Raw genomic sequence first — 17,115 nt, forward strand, 5'->3', positions numbered from 1 at the left:
TAGATTTGAAAAAGGAGCTAGTGAGTATTAAAACAGTTTGGCTTCCACTGAAATCTTCTATTTAGATGAAGGAGAGCTAATTCTCACAGTGACCATGAGAGCAGATCAGTTAGCTGGCATGTTGACAGTGGTTTAGATGAATGATTTTGTTTATTCAGAAATCTCTCATGACCAGATATTTCCAGTTTTTACTCTCTTGATTGACATTATATAAAGTGTCTTTCTTGCTCCTGGAATATGATTTGAAAAATGTGTTGTGGTTGGAATTATGCAATTATTTAAATCTAATGTGTAAGCTATTTGATAAATTATCTTGTCCAATCATAAAAATAATGAGGAAACTGAGACCTTTGTTTTTGTTTTGTTTTCTTGTTGAACCTCATGGAGAACCTGAGTTACAATGTGGAGAACAGAAGCCGGGTCTCACTGCCCTCTGGAAAAGTTCACTTTGTAAAGACTTAGCGTCCTCTGATAAGAATATTTATAAGACCCACCAGTAAACTTATCTTCAAATGCGTGCAATATATACATTTTATACAGCTTTTTTGTGTATCAGTCATAACTTAAAAAACTAGAACAGTGACCTCTGGGGCAAAAGAAAATATTTCTTTTCTTTGTAACTTGCCATGTAATGATTTTTTCTAAATCATAATTTAGGTAGCTAATGATAAAATGAATATAACAAATTATAATGTGTAAAATATGATGTGGGTACTTAAGATGTGTTTAGGAAAACATTCTTAATGAACAAAATTTTAACAAATATTTGCTTTGGAGAGTATCTGTGTTTAACTTTTTTTTTTTTAAATCTTGGAAAGTATTTCGTGTCTTTGTCTTCATAGTATAGAAAACAATTGGATTTACTTCAAGGACATTTTGGCTCCTTAAGTTGTGCTTTATTATTGGGGATTCATCTGGCAAACTATGAGTTACCTGGTGAAGGTAGTAATGTTTGGGAATCTAAGTGCAATATTCATTAGGTGACTTTTTAGGTGACAAAAGTGGCCTTGAATCCTAAACCACCTCATCAACATGAAAAATACCTGATAGATAGTGTCTCACTGTGTTCTTCCAGGCAGGAGTGCAGTGGCACTATCTTGGCTCACTGCAAGCTCCACCTCCTGGGTTCCAATGATTCTCATGCCTCAGCCTCCCAAGGAGCTGGGACTACAGGCATGCAGTCCCATGACTACACCATGCCTGGCTAATTTTCTTCTATTTTTAGTAGAGATGATATTTCACCATGTTGGCCACACTGGTCTTGAACTCCTGGCCTCAAATGATCCACCTGGCTCAGCCTCCCGCCACCACACCCAGCCCAAATTTGATTAAATTAAGCATGCTGTTTAAGAGAGCAAGGTGCTAAAAATAAGGCAAAAATTCACTTGAGCTTGGGAAGGGGTAGTCACTAGCCAAAGGGTCAGCAGCAAATTAAATGGAATAGGAAAAAAGTGCATGAGAGGAAGAAATTATTCTAAAAAGCCCTTGGTTCTTACCAGATTGCTGGTATTTCTATCTCTTAGCTACATGAGTCCCTTGAACCTTCTCTGTGATAATGAGTTTTAGAAACACCATCCTAAAACAATGTTTAGAGCAACAGAAAAGGATATTAAAAGCATGAGCAATTTCACAAGTATGTATTTCAGTATATACTAGATTTTCAGTATAAGAATAAATTTGGCATTACATTTAAAATTACTAACAATGCAGATTTTTAAGTATTTTCTTTATGTTAATATACTCTGTAAATTTTATTAAGATTCATAGTATGCAGATTTTTAAGTTTCTATTTAACTTTTGACTTTTAATTTGAAGGAATTTTATCATATTAATCTTTTTATATAACAGTTTAATAATGTGCTTCTGAATTTTAATTTATAGTGACTTTCTATTATTTTTGGCACCTCTCATAACATCATAGCAATAGTCTCTGTGGTGTTATTTTATCTGATTTTGATTAAGAATGCTAGTAATTGACAGATTGTATCCTATTTTCAGCCTCTCTAGGGATTTATGTTTTTAGACTTTTTTGAAAAGTTCTTTTCAAAGGTTGTATCACCAATATAAAGTTTTTAATATTTAAAAATCACTTCTTCCTTTTTTTAAACCTAGATTGTTAAAAGATTAAATCACACTCCACTACTAAACGTACAAGTTAATTAAATCCAAGGTCTGCAGCCATTATGTATGTTAAAATGTATCTTTAAAGTTACATTTATAATACTTGGTTCATCAATAACTATCATATATTATGAAACACTTATATCTGCCATATACATACAGCAACTAGAGTGTTAAGATAGAGCCAAAAGATTTAAGTTGGCTTATTTTTGATCTACTTAATGGTTAGTGAAATCCAGAAGAATATCCTGATAGACTGAATCCAGTACACTTAAATAAAGATAAATGATCTATTTGTGTGTGTGTGTGTGTGTGCGCGCACGCGTGTGTGTGTGTTTGTGTGTGTGTGTGTGTGTGTGTGTGTGTGTGTGTGTGTGTCAGTCAAGGGCTGAAGAGAAATGATCTAATTGATCTAATATGAAATAAGTATAGAGGTAACAAATGAATAAGTAAAGGATAATAATGGATTTAAAGCCAAGTTGCTGTCTCCTTTTGTTAGAGACTAGTTTCAAGGGACTTGATTTGATTTATATTTTTGAATTATCTTAACTTCCCATTATAAGATACTAAATTTAGTTAGTTAGTATCTTATAATGCTTAGATGGCAGCCATGAACTTACCTAGTTTGCACTTTTGAGCTTTAGGAATGAATGGCTGCAATACCTAAAAGATTTGAAAAGTTATTTAATAACTAATTTTAATGCCTAAATTACAAAGGAATATGTCAACTTCTATAGTAGAAACTGGCTCAGTTTTTATCTGAGGTAAGCAAATTAAATTTAAATTTTGACTTATTTTATTTTAACCTTCCAACAATTATTTATTTTGTAGCAGTTCCATCAGTACTTTTATACACAGCACCCTGATGATGATGGTAACAAATCCCTGGAAAGTTTGTAATCTTGTTTATTTTCTCATATGTATCTGGAAGTATTTAATTAAAAAGAAATGATCAGTGTTTCTCTTCAAATTGATAAATGGAGAAGTACACTGTTGTTAAGAATGAGTTAAAATATAGAATATGAGGAGTATTCAGGTATCAGGCATTCTAAATTATTCTGTTTATTCTTTTGCTTGAAAGAAACCTAACAAGTTGTTTAGTACTGACTTATATTCTGAATGTAATTAAATGTAGTTTTGTCATGTTTTGCAGCTACATTTTCCGGTTAAGTTGCACTCGATTGGGACAGTGGGCCATTGGCTATGTGACCGGGGATGGCAATATCTTACAGACCATACCTCATAACAAGCCCTTATTTCAAGCCCTGATTGATGGCAGCAGGGAAGGATTGTAAGTATAAGAATTGGGAATTAGAGTGCTTATGATTCACAAATTTGAAAAATAAAAATTGCTTTGTGATGCAGAGAATGGATAGTGAGGATGCTTTTTATCTTAAGACTGCTTAAGATAAAATAAAATCCATAATAATGGATGCTCCTTAGTTTTTTTGTTAATCTCTTTAAATAGTCATTTTAAAGTAACTAACTATGTTATAGCAAATACGTTTCAACTTCAGATTACAATATGAATTTTTATCTTTCATACAACAAGAAGTTGGTACTTAAAGGTAGTTTAAAAATGGAAGTAAAACTGTATATTAAAAGAAAATTATTTGGAATAAATTATCTAGAATCATTTACTTCTGTTTCCTCATATAACCCTTAGATTACTTAATTTCACCTTTTAATTTTGATTGTTAGTGCCAGATTTTCTTTTCTCTTTCTTACCCGTTTCTCCCTCCACCCATTTATTTTCTTTTCTCTCTGTAGATCTTTATTGGGCCCCTGCTGATAAATTAGCTCCAGTTTTGGGCAAGTCTTTTGGGGTTCTGAGTTATTTTCTGGGGCCCCACGTTTGGTGCCAGATTATTGTCCGCAAAAAGAGTCAAACTCTAAAATATTTGAAGAAATTTATTCTGAGCTAAATACGAGTGACCATGGCTTGCGACACACAAATAATGACTCCATATTCCAGGACTATATGTTAATAGCTAAGTTTAGTTTATCTCAAGCTATTCATTTTTAAAATTTAAAAATAAATAACTTCTTTGTTTTTTAGATTAATAACGAATTCTCCCCCACCCATTCCACACACAAAGTTTTGACAATCTGTTCGGTCCCTTCATAGAAAATATGTCTGGTTCTTATTTGTTTTATTCGTCATGCCATTCCCTCCGTCCTCTCCTTGTTTTCTTATTCTCAGTGTCATTTCATGACGCTGCTTTTTCTTCCCCTCTGTTGTGCTGGGTAATTTAGAGATGCTTGTGATCAAACTCACTGCAGTATGAATTGTGATGGAAACCTAGCAGGAGACAGTCCACCAGAGTTAACAAAGAGCAAATGATTTGAGTTATACCTTTTTCAAGCAATTGCAAAAAAGAAAGAAAAGAAAAAAAAGTCATGAGATTTATACAAAGAAAAAGTAGGCATTTTTAAAAACCTATGAGCTTTTGGGTTGAAGTGGTGGCTTACGCCTGTAATCCCAGCATTTTGGGAGGCTAAGGCTGGAGGATTACTTGAACCTAGAAATTCGAGACTAGTCTGGGCAACATGGCAAAACCCTATCTCTTCAAAAAATGCAAAAAATTTAGATGGGCATGGTGGCTCGTGACCATAGTCCCAGCTACTATGGAGGCTAATGTGGGATAATCACCTGAGCCTGGGAAAGTTGAGACTACAGTTGATGTGATTGTGTCACTGCACTCCAGCCTGGGCATCAGAGTAAGACAATGTTTGGGGGAAAAAAAGAAAAGAAAATTAAAAAAGACACACACACACACACACACACACACACACAGACACTTTCAGTAAATTAGTTACATAACAACTGTATGGCAAGTTATGGTACCAAATGTGTATTTCTCTCTCTTTTTCCTTCTAATTTTTATAAATTTGCTAGTCTCGCTTATTTATACCTTTCTTCTAATGCATCAAAGATTTGTGTATAGATTAGATCATGATTACAGATTGTTTTTAAGAAAATATACTTTAAAGTTAGAATTTATAAGTAGAGGGTAAATGAGCAAATCTGTAGACAGAAAAATTTTCATGTATCTTGTTTGAATTATGCCTTTGGTCTATTTTTCAAAAGTCGTTTAAAAAGTAACAAATTTTAGTATTATAATCAATTGACCAAAGCTTTTAAATTCCTTTGTAAAATAATTCTTAACAATTTCACACAGACACACAGGCACACACACACACACACACACACGCACACACGCACACACACACACAGAGGGATTTAGCTAGTTGATTTTGAACATTAATGATATATTAGGATAAAATAGGATTTATAAATTAATTAGATAAGGTTTCTCATAAGATCAGTAAAAATACAGGATTATCCTCTTGTCCAGCTACCATCCAGGTCCATTGTATTTCCTTATATTAATAGCTAATCCAATATTGTTGATATAGCCCCATTGAAAAAGGCTCATCAGCAGTATATCCTGGGTATGCTAAAGACAGAAATCATCGTTGCTCCTGATAGGTTAAAAAGAACCTTTAACCTTTCCTGTGGTACCCTCATCAAAATTTTTGTAATCTTTCACTCCTGATTTCTTCCTTGAATTTCCTCATATTATTGAAATGTGATACATAAATTTTATATAATTTTTTTTAATGGCCAATTTTAGGATACCAAAAAGTTACTTACCTTCTTTGAATTATCTCCTCATTTAATATTTGTTGTATTTTGTATCACACCCATAAGGCCATTCTAAATTTGTATCATATTCAGATGTAGTAAAAGTCCTTTTGCTAAATCATAAAAGAAAATCATCTCACTTATTTGTCCCTTAGTATGTAAGAATTGTTTGTCCTTTAAGTTCATTTTTCTGGTTTTCCTGGGTAAATTCTAAGACTTCACATGTCTGTAGACTCCTCATTTAAGGATAAACACTGCTACTTTAAAGAATAGTTTTATTATAGTTTTACTCTTTAAATTATATGTATTGTAGAACCATAGTCTTTTTTTTTTTTTTTTTTGAGATGGAGTCTCACTGTGTCGCCCAGGCTGGAGTGCAGTGGTGTGATTTTGGATCATGGCAAGCCTTACCTCCCAGGTTCAAGCAGTTCCCTGCCTCAGCCTCCCTGGTAGCTGGGATTACAGGCATGCACCACCACACCCAAATAATTTTTGGATTTTTAGTAGAGACGGTGTTTCACCATGTTGTTCAGGCTGGTTTCAAACTCTTGACCTCAAGTGATTCATCCGCCTCGGCCTCCCAAAGTTCTGGGATTACAGGCGAGAGCCATCACGACCGACCGGTACTATATTCTTATTGATTTATTTAAGAAATCTAGTATAGAAAGATATTAAATAGAAATAACCATAATTTAATAAACTGATGAAACACAGCAGTGACATTACCACTTTTTAAAATAAAAAATAGGTATTTTCCAACACAGCAAATTTTATTTTTTAATGAAGTTTTGTAACAAGGGAAACTTCTGATCTAACACAGCAAGAAGGCATTATTACTACAACTTTTAGTTTAGCATTATTACTTCAACTTTTAGTTCAGATTTCAGTTTTCCCTGATAATAGAACCTTGTATCTATAGACCATTTTGTGTTTGTAGTGTTAAGTCAATGGAAGATGGAAATGTAATATTATCTGATTTTTTAAAATGTATATATGCGTGTGTGTCTGTGTGTTTAAACATGTGCACCTGTGTTTGTGTTAGGGTAAGTGGAAGATGAGAGGAGAGATAGGGAAACTATAGAAAAAGGAACACCACGAAAGTGTTTGAATAACTTTAAAAAAACTGTGGCCTTTAATTATATTTTCTTTCCATATGATATTAAGCATAGTGTAGAAAGACATTGTTAACGTTATGTGTGCTTCAGATGAAAGATGTAATAGTTGCAAATAGGTATATATGAAAAGTGTTTTGGAATAGAACACGATTGACCAATAAAATAAATTTTAACTTATACAAGAGACTAAATATTTTATTGAAAATGGTTGCTTAGTGGCATAGGCCGTATTCATTATTTCTTATATGAAAATAATTTCTACATTTTAAGTGTCCTAAAAACAACATATTATGGAAATAGTGACATAATATGTTACTGATATGTTACATAAAAAGGGAACATCCAAATGTATGTTTGAATATAGAAACATTTGATTGAATGTCATCACGTGCAACTGAAACTTGTATGTTTAAGGTAATAAAGTTTCTGTTTAAATTCAGTTATCTTTATCCTGATGGGAGGAGTTATAATCCTGATTTAACTGGATTATGTGAACCTACACCTCATGATCATATAAAAGTTACACAGGTAAGGATAATTTCTGGAAAAGTATAATTAAATAAGCGTATATAATGCCTTTGAAATAAATAAGAGTCTCTATACTATAATTAAAATTAGGCACAGATATTTAATACAAAAGATACTTAAGGAATTCAAGAATGTTAAAGAGAAATTATATCACTTTCTTATATTTTTTGATACAAATTTATGCTATTAAAATTCTTACTTGCCATATACTATTGGCATTTATATGGGGGGAATAAAATAAATCCATAAGTAGGTAGGTTGGTATAAGGAGAGAGTCATAGTTTAGAAAACTACCAAAAATAATTATATGCCTTAGCTTTTAGAGTCAAATGGGTAATTGAAGTCTGTTGAAAATAACAATAATGTTTTTCTAAATCCATTGTTGGTAACCTCAGATATGGATGAGAATGTAAGTTGTTAAAACATTTCTTGAGAGTGCTATTCAGTAATTATAAAAACCTAAGTGAAAATATCTCTTCATGTTAGAATCTGTTATATAATAAATCACTTACACATGTACACAAAAATCTGTACAACAGGTATTCACTGTAATATTTTTATAAAAGTGAAAAATTACAAAATACCAAGAAGTTTAATAATAGATTAGATAAAATAGAATAGTATACTCCTACTGTATTGTGTGAAGTCATCAGAAGGAGGGAGATAGCTCTACATACCCACACGGGAACTTCTGCATCTTGTACTATAAAATAATTTCATTTCTATAAAGTAAAAGTAGATAACGTTTCAGTTGGCAAAGTTAAATTATGTACATTCAACTTCTGTAAATAAATAATCATTGCGGTATGTGAGCATATGAGTTTCCTTTTTAAAAGATCAAGAAAACACCAAATTGGTAAGAAGATTTAACTGAGGAGGTGAAAGGTATTGCACAATCAGGGAGAGGATGGAGGGAGAACGTGAATATTTTATTTTATATACAGTCTAGTTTTAACATATTTTATATTTAAGATATGTTCGTGCTTGTGTAATAAATAATAAAAATCTAAGGGAAAAAACAAACAAGAAGAATTATAGTTTTTTTTTTTTTTAAGAAATTGACAATGATTTACCTTATAATTCTCCAGGTTTCAGTTCCTGTAGTCTTTACATGATGATGTGAGACATACACATTGACATTTATATGTACATGCTGTACTTATAAATTTAATAACTACCATTTTATATTTAATATATGATTGCCATTTTAAAAGTTATATAGCGATTCTGGATTCTCTAATATGTGTGAAAGGGTACTCATGAAAGACAGTTTCTCTTTATAAAGCCATTTAAAAAAATAAATCTTTGGAAGTAATAACATTCATTTAAATTACTCATAAATATTCTTACTGTTTAGGTTACATTTCCAGATGAAGTCTGCATCTGTGATTTTAGCTTAATGTAATGTTTTTATAATTGCAGATTTGTCCTGTGGATAGTCATAACCAGTATCAGTACTTATGTATTATTTCAGGGACATCAACAATTTATAACTTACTTTAGATTTATTTCTTTTCCATTCTTACACGTTCTCTCTTATTTCTTTCCTTATGTCCCCCCCCGCAAATTTTTGTATATTCACACAGCATAGTAGATACAGTTTATGTGTATACACGTGTAGCTGCATGTACATGTATGTATCCATGTATGTATATGTATACATACTTTTCCTTACCAGGATTATAATATATCTTAGTAGGCTGTGGACTAAATATTGTTATTTATTTATCCTATTCAGTGCCAGGCACATTGTAGTCACTTACTGAACTAAAAGTTACTCTGTTTACCCAAATTTTGGTTTCATAATTCCTGTTCTTAGTATTCCTGACATCTTTTTTTCATGTATCTTTACCATGAAAAAAGTGCCAAAATTTACCAATTTTTTAGGATCTTCTTTGTCACAAAGATCTTTTCAGTATTTGAATTTTGAAAATTTTACTGTGCCAAATGTTTTAAGCTAAAAACCTAATCAAGAACATTGCAGTTTTCATAAAAAGGTTTTTGGTTACTGAAGTGATTTATTTTCTTGTCATTGTTAGGGAAAGAGTGTGCACTTTTTAGTCAGAGACTTAATTTGGAATTTGAAGCAAACAATTTAAACTTATTAAACGCCAGGTTTAACTTTTGTTAAGTTCAATATATCTTCTTATGCTTTGGAGATTATGTGAAACAGTAGGTGTGGACCACAGTGCCTGGCATGCAGGAAGAACTTGGTAAATGTTTGCTGCTTTTCTTCCATTCTGGGGTTTATAAAGATATTGAAGCAATAAAATTTAATGTTTATCCAAGTATCGTATTTTTTTTCAATTTGACAGTTAAATTAGAGGAGCATGTGGCATTTATAAAAGAGATAACGTCACTTCATATTCCTATTTTAAAACCATAGATTTTGTCTTCTGAGTCACTGTAACTGTTGAAACAAGTCCCTTTCTAAAGAAACAGTAAAGGAACATTAAATAATCTGAATCATTAAGAAGCATATACGATAGATGATAAAAGTTCAAACCTTTTTAAAATGGGTTTTGTAGACCAAATTGTGATTATCAATTCAAAACATTTCTCAAATGGTAACAAAATTCCGACAAGATCAACTGTAAGATATTTACTGTGTGTCACTTTATTTGGGAAAATTTGATACTAACAATTCAGTTCATTAACATTACTTTTTCCCCCCCAAATTCCAGGAACAATATGAATTATATTGTGAAATGGGCTCCACTTTTCAGCTCTGTAAGATTTGTGCAGAGAATGACAAAGACGTCAAGATTGAGCCTTGTGGGCATTTGATGTGCACCTCTTGCCTTACAGCATGGCAGGTATAATCATTAGCATCATGAATGTCTTTCTTATATATCCTACTAGTATTTCTCCTTTCAGTTTTCTTCTTAATGGTTTAGGAAGTAATGCTGATAAGTGCTTTATTTGAAATGATTGTTTAAAAAATTTATACATTTGAGTTGCTTTATGTAATCTGATTTTTAATTATCTTATATTTTGTTTCTTTTAAATGTATAACTTAATTGTATTAGTCATCAGTAGTTCTACTTTTATACTACCATGGATTTGATTTCAAGATGTTCACTTACAGATATTACCAGCTAAACATATGTATGCCATTTATTGTAGGTCAGAATCTGCTTGTAGTAGGTCAGATTCTGAAGCCAAGTAAACCTTAATAGATAAATCTTATTTTGATATTTTCAAGCAAACCTCTTTTCTCCAGAGGAGGCATGGTTCATATCTCACATATGCTCCATAGTGTTGAAATTGGAGAATCAGACAGAAAGTGTCTCTCCCAAATACTTATAGATGCCACAGAAACAGACATTAAAGTTTCCTATTTACTGAAGCATAATCTCTGACAAATTGCTTTCCCATCTGTAGCAGGCATTCAATAAATATAAATTGATTTGATGTTTTATAGAAAGGTCTGGAGAATAACTGGTTTTCCCAATGACTTTCTTATATTTCTTCATCTGTAATGAAGATTGGTGACTTACCAAAGTGGATCTTTGGACAGATTTCCAGTTTTGAGTATTTGGAGGAGTCATGGAATATTTTGATCAAGGCATTTTGAAACTGCTGTTTGACATAGTTATATTGAAGCTAGAAGTCTATTGATAGGGTTTAGAAAGCAAATAATTAAGTTTCCTAGCCTTTTAGAGAAATTGACAATGAAGCATAGAGATAACATCCCTACCCTATTTCTGAGCCATCTCAGTCCTTGATTTTCTTTGTCCAGCCCTGCACGTCTGCATTACTTGAGGAAGGATGGGCATTGAGGTTCATGGAATGGGGCTGACAGACTCAGAGGGGCACTGATGCCTGCCGAGCTCTTTGCTTGGTAATAAAATGTAATGATTTTCCCATTTTCAGAGTCATGAAAGGGCCTCCTTCTTTTTTTGTGAATTTTTTTAATAGATGAGGAACAGAGGAAGAATTAAGAAGTGAATTACAGTGATTGATATTTTCAGAATCCTTTCTGAATGCCCAGCGCTCTTCACTACCCCAGTAACATTGTTCAAAATCCCTGTACCTCTCTCTTTCAATATGCATTTGGTTTATATTTTATTTTAGGTTTTTTCTTTATATCCTCTCCCTTATTTCCTTTTGTCCCTTCGTGATGTTGGTGAATTTTACATATTACAGGGACATGTTGGAGGAGATCATTCTCAACATAGATACTTGATTTCTATTTAAATTATGTTAACAGTAATAGTTCTGCAAACTTAGCAGTGCCCTTTAAAAACTACATTCAATACATGCAGATATGTTGGTAGAATTGTTGGCAAATGTATTTCAAATGTGTCAGTAGGAGATATTATAGAGATACTGATTCAGTGATAGATTGTCTCTAATTGGACTGCATAGGACTGGTGTACCTGATAATCATTCTGTGTTTCAGGATACTATTAAACTAACAATGAAAACACATTGTGTTCATCACCCCTCTTTGCCTTCAGTGTTACTACACTGAAGGTTTTTCTAGGTGGAAAGAAACTAAAAGCCTTGCATTTCTCCATGAAGAAAATCAGAATAATAGGCTGATACAAATTTCTAAACACTCTGCCTCCATGCAGGGCTTGTGTATTTTAGCCATTTTTCTTGGGACTGCAATCTTAGAGCACACACATGCATACATGTTGCAGGACTTAACCTCTGTAACTCAATATTATGCTTGGTATTTGGAGGTTAAGTTGGTTAAAAGTCAGAAGCTGCTGTTAGTTTGACAAACATTTGTTTAGTAAAATACACTGTTTAAAGTTTCAGTTGCTTACTCGCTGGACATATTGGCTCACACCTCTAAATACCAGTACTTTGGGAGGCTGAGGTGGGAAGATCCGTTGAGCCCAGAAGTTCAAGACGAGCCTGCACAACATAGGGAGACCCTGTCTCTATAAAACAATAAATAAAACTTTAAAAATAGTTGTTTACCTTGCAGCCTAGTGTGAGTAGAAAAATATGGCTGAATATAAAGCAACAGATATTTTATTTTACTTTCTGTATACTTCTTGAAAGAAAGTTTATTTATTCTTAGTAAATCAATAGTACTTTCAATAAGTCCTAACTTAACATTGTCAATAGATTCTTGGAAAGTGCAACTTTGAGCAAAGTGAAATACTGTATGCGTAGGAACCTTAACTCTTGTTTCTATTGCTTAGCCTGTGGTAAAATGGATTTCATTATACAGTAAGTTGTAGCACTTGAAGTCTCAATTTCCAAGATCTGATTAAAGATAGTAATTGAGGACTTATGTATTTATTTGTAATGTACATGGGAATATTTCCCAGTTGTTGTCATTCTGTGTTACTAATGCTGTGTCCTTTACATCACCACAACACTTCTGTGGGTTACAGTGCATTCTCCACATTGGTGTAGTTCCTCTTGCTTACTGTTTATCAGTTCCTTGAATTATTTCATGATTTTTTAATATTGGCCCAATGACCTTATATGAAGGTATGTCCAGTACTGTTGATAAATTCTTAACATTTACTATTTCTCTTTTTCACTCTGAAGTACTTCTCAGTTTTACTTTTAGAAATTGAGGAAGTACCTAAATGTCAAACTCTGAAAACTGTGTTTACCTAAAATTTTAAAAGTTATGTGAGAGAGCAGTAACAAAGTAGTTTACTAAGTAAAGTATTAACAAAAAATGATGAATTCCAAACTATTCAAAAGGTTGAAATAATAAATTACATTTATGTTACTAGAGAGTAATGTTATTAATATGATTTTAGAATTTTGCACCTAAATTAATGAAAAATTTGCAAATCTTTAGTTTCAATATTATCTTTGGATTCTCCTCAAACAAAGCAGCTCATCATTAATAAGTATTCTCCTGACACATTTTGCATATGTCTCTGTAAGCTCTTATCTCATTATATTAATATTGTAAATATTTCCAAATTTATGTGTTTCCTTTCTAGAATCTAGGTTACTTTACCTATTTTAGAATCTCTCTCTGCATGTTATCTGCACATTGGTCGTTAACTCCGTAAATACTTATAGATTACATGCTAGGTAATGTAAAGAAAAAAGAAGTCTAAAAGTACATTAAATAAAAAGACAGTATTGCAGATTGATTGTGAAAAACTCTTACAATAATTTTCATAGAAGTATTTATGATCTTTTCAAAGACCTTTTATCATATTCAGTATGTGAGAATGAATCCTAGAAATTCAAAGGTTTAGTTTCATCTGTTCCATTCACTAGCTGTTGTGTAATTTCCTTGACTTTTCACATTTTTATCTTTTCCACCCATTCTTGAACCATGTTACTTACTTTTATTGTTTGCAGTACTACCAGCACTAGCCCAGAAGCAATAAGACTGTGCTTTTATCACTCTTTTGTACCAAAAAAAAACATGCACAGTGATCCCCGGGTTATGTTTTCTCTACCCCTAAAGAAAATTGTTCTTAGGTCAATAAATCTAAATTGATATTTCACAGTCTCTGTATCTCAGTGGGATCTTACTGGTCAAAGGAAGTTTCAACTTTTGAACATTTCTACTTTTGGATAATCTAATAATCTAATAATTTTTACATTGAGAGATAGTCTTCACATAGTGGTGCCTCCTGCCAACTAACATATCTGTTTTGGCAGCTTTTTATTATTGCATGAACAGCAATATTTGTTTATCATTTAAATGTTTTATTGCAAAATGCCTCTGATATTTAATAAAAATAAAAGTCTTATAAAGTTAATCTAGTTAAAGCAGAGTTGTAAAACATTAGCTATGCTGAAGATCTCGTATCTATAATCTCATCTAGCTGCTCACTTAACCTAACTGATGGTAAATATGTCAGTGAGAAGAACAAAACTATACCATACTTCATAGTTCCACAAAATATTGCCAGAAATTGTATCTAAACTTGTAGATACATAAAGAGAAATGTTTCAAAGGTATTAGGTCTCTGGACTTAGGCTAAAATAACCTACGTCTTTTTAAATTTTTTCCTCATTCAAAAATGGTTTAAAGACATTGTTTTCAAGACAATTCTACTTTAAAGACATTGTTTTTGTTTTGTTTCTGTTTTATATGATTAAATTTGCAATCTTAACTGTGCACAAGGAAAATTTGTTATTTTGCTTCTTCCCCTTACTGGTTTGGTAGAAGCAAACCTAGATGGTTTCCACTGTCATTTTCATTTATTTATTTAGGAAGCATTCTTTGAGCAGCTACAATGTCCCATGTTATGTACTATTCTCTGAACTAAGAACTCTGAGACACAATCCATAGCCTCAAGAAGTTAAAATTAAATCTGAAAGTCCTATTGAGGAGCATCGTATTAATAATTACTCAAAGTAAGTATCCTGTTATCCTTCAAATTTAATTATGGCTACTAGACATTTTTTGTTACTTTCTACTGCTTTGGTTGGGCATGCTGATATGAAAATGATTTTAAAGGCTGCGTGTCTGCCAAGAAGCTATGATAAATCAGTTAGAATCCAATAGGAAATATTAAACCCTGACCATAAATCATACTATGCTCAGCAGTGTGCATTTTTAGCAAATCCTTCTTCACCAACTTTTCTTTCTATCTGATGCCCTACTTTGGTTTAATTGAAATTCATTAGAGACTTAAATTTTATGTAGTGAACAGAAAACTTAAGAAATGCATAGTAGCTGTGTCAGTTAGTTGTTACAGGCTGCCAGCGGTTACTCTTTAATTGCTGTCATAATGACCCATTAGTCATGCCTCTGAAGAGGTGTCAGATGCTTTTTACCCTTTCTGAAACATCTGTGTTATTTAATAAATTGAATAAGCAGGCACAGTTTGCACAGAATACTAAATAAGCCGAATAATCACCTTTCTAGACACATTTTTTGAAGTAATATTACTCTATGTGCAACGTTTCTATGCTGCCCTTGGTAATAAAACTTGGGGACTTGTCTTCCATGTCCACATGTTAATGGGATATTAACAAAATGTTTATCTTCTCAAGCCTGAACTTCTGCACATCTTCCTTTGTGAGGTAGTATATTATGCAGCAGTGAATCTGCAGCATTATCCTAATATTAAAAGTTAAGGAATTGTTTTCGTTCTGTGCTTATTTCAGGAATCTAGAAAATGGCTTTTGTTTTGTGGCTGTCCTTGTAGAGGTCTTTCACATCCCTTGTAAGTTGTATTTCTAGGTGTTTATTCTCTTTGTAGCAGTTGTAAATGGGAGTTCACTCATGATTTGGCTCTCTATTGTTGGTGTATAGGAATGCCTGAGACTTTGCTGAAGTTGCTTATCAGCTTAAGGAAATTTTGGGCTGAGATGATGGGGTATTTTAAATATACAATCATGTCATCTGCAAACAGGAGGACACAAATGGAAAAACATTACATGCTCATGGATAGGAAGAATCAATATCATGAAAATGGCCATACTACCCAAAGTAATTTATAGATTCAGTGATATCCCCATCAAACTACTGTTGACTTTCTTCACAGACTTAGAAATAAAAAATTCTTTAAATTTCACATGGAGCCCAAAAAAAGAGCCCATATAGTGAAGACAATCCTAAGCAAAAAGAACAAAGCTGGAGGCATCACACTATCTAACTTCAAACTATACTACAAGGCTACAATAACCAAAACAGCATGGTGCTGGTAACAAAACAGATGTATAGACCAATGGAAGAGAACAGAAACCTCCGAAATAACACCATACATCTCCAACCATCTGGTCTTGGAAAAACCTGACAAAAACATGCAATGGGGGAACGATTCCCTGTTTAATAAATGGTGTGACAACTGGCTAGCCACAGCAGAAAACTAAAACTGGACCCCTTCCTTACAGCTTATACAAAAATTAACTCAAGATGGATTAAGACTTAAGTATAAGGCCTAAAACCATAAAAACCCTAGAAGAAAACCTGGGCAATACTATTTAGGACATAAGCATGGGCGAAGACTTCATGACTAAAACACCAAAAGCAATGGCAACAAAAGCCAGAATTGGCAAATGGTACCCTAATTAAACTAAAGAGCTTCTGCACAGCAAAAGAAACTATCATCAGAATGAACAGGTAACCTACAGAATGGGAGAAAATTTTTGTGATCTGTCGAGCTGACAAAGGGCTAATACCCCAAATCTACAAGGAACTTAAACAAATTTACAAGAAACAACCCCATCAAAATGGGTGAAAGATATGAACAGACATTTCTCGAAAGAAGACATTTGTGTGGCTAACAAACATGAAAAAAGCTCATAATCACTAGTCATTAGAAAAATGCAAATCAAAACCACCGTGAGATACCCTCTCATGCAAGTTAGAATGGCAATCATTAAGAAGTCAGGAAACAACATGCTGGAGAGGATGCGGAGAAATAGGAATGCTTTTACACTGTCGGTGGGAGCGTAAGTTAGTTCAAACATTGTGGAAGACAGTGTGGCGATTTCTCAAGAGTCTAGAAATAGAAATTCCATTTAACCCAGCAGTCCCATTACTGGGTATATACCCAAAGGACTGTAAATCATTATACTTTAAAGATACATGTACACATATGTTTATTGCAGCACTCTTCACGATATCAGAGATTGGTTGGAACCAGTCCGGATGCCCATCAGCGATAGACTTGGATAAAGAAAATATGGCATGTATACATCATGGAATACTGTGCAATCATAAGAAAGGATGAGTTCATATTCTTTGCAGGAACATGGATGAAGCTGGAAACCATCATTCTCAGCAAACTGACGAACAAAAAC

General features: G+C 32.9%; 1 protein-coding gene across 9 annotated transcripts in view; it reads left to right on the top strand.

The window, feature by feature from the left end:
* CBLB (Cbl proto-oncogene B) overlaps nt 1-17,115 on the top strand; it is a 428,727-nt gene that overhangs the window by 117,447 nt on the left and 294,165 nt on the right. For all 9 annotated transcript variants that reach the window (XR_012518787.1, XR_012518786.1, XR_012518788.1 and 6 more), the window contains 3 exons: nt 3,275-3,412; nt 7,326-7,413; nt 10,098-10,229. Coding sequence is in view for 6 of the 9 variants with exons in the window: in XM_074404431.1 (XP_074260532.1) it covers nt 3,275-3,412; nt 7,326-7,413; nt 10,098-10,229 (358 nt within the window). In the remaining 3 variants the exon portion in view is untranslated. The remainder of the gene's footprint in view (nt 1-3,274; nt 3,413-7,325; nt 7,414-10,097; nt 10,230-17,115) is intronic.

Source organism: Saimiri boliviensis, chromosome 8 (assembly GCF_048565385.1).
Source record: "Saimiri boliviensis isolate mSaiBol1 chromosome 8, mSaiBol1.pri, whole genome shotgun sequence".
NCBI lineage: Eukaryota > Metazoa > Chordata > Mammalia > Primates > Cebidae > Saimiri > Saimiri boliviensis.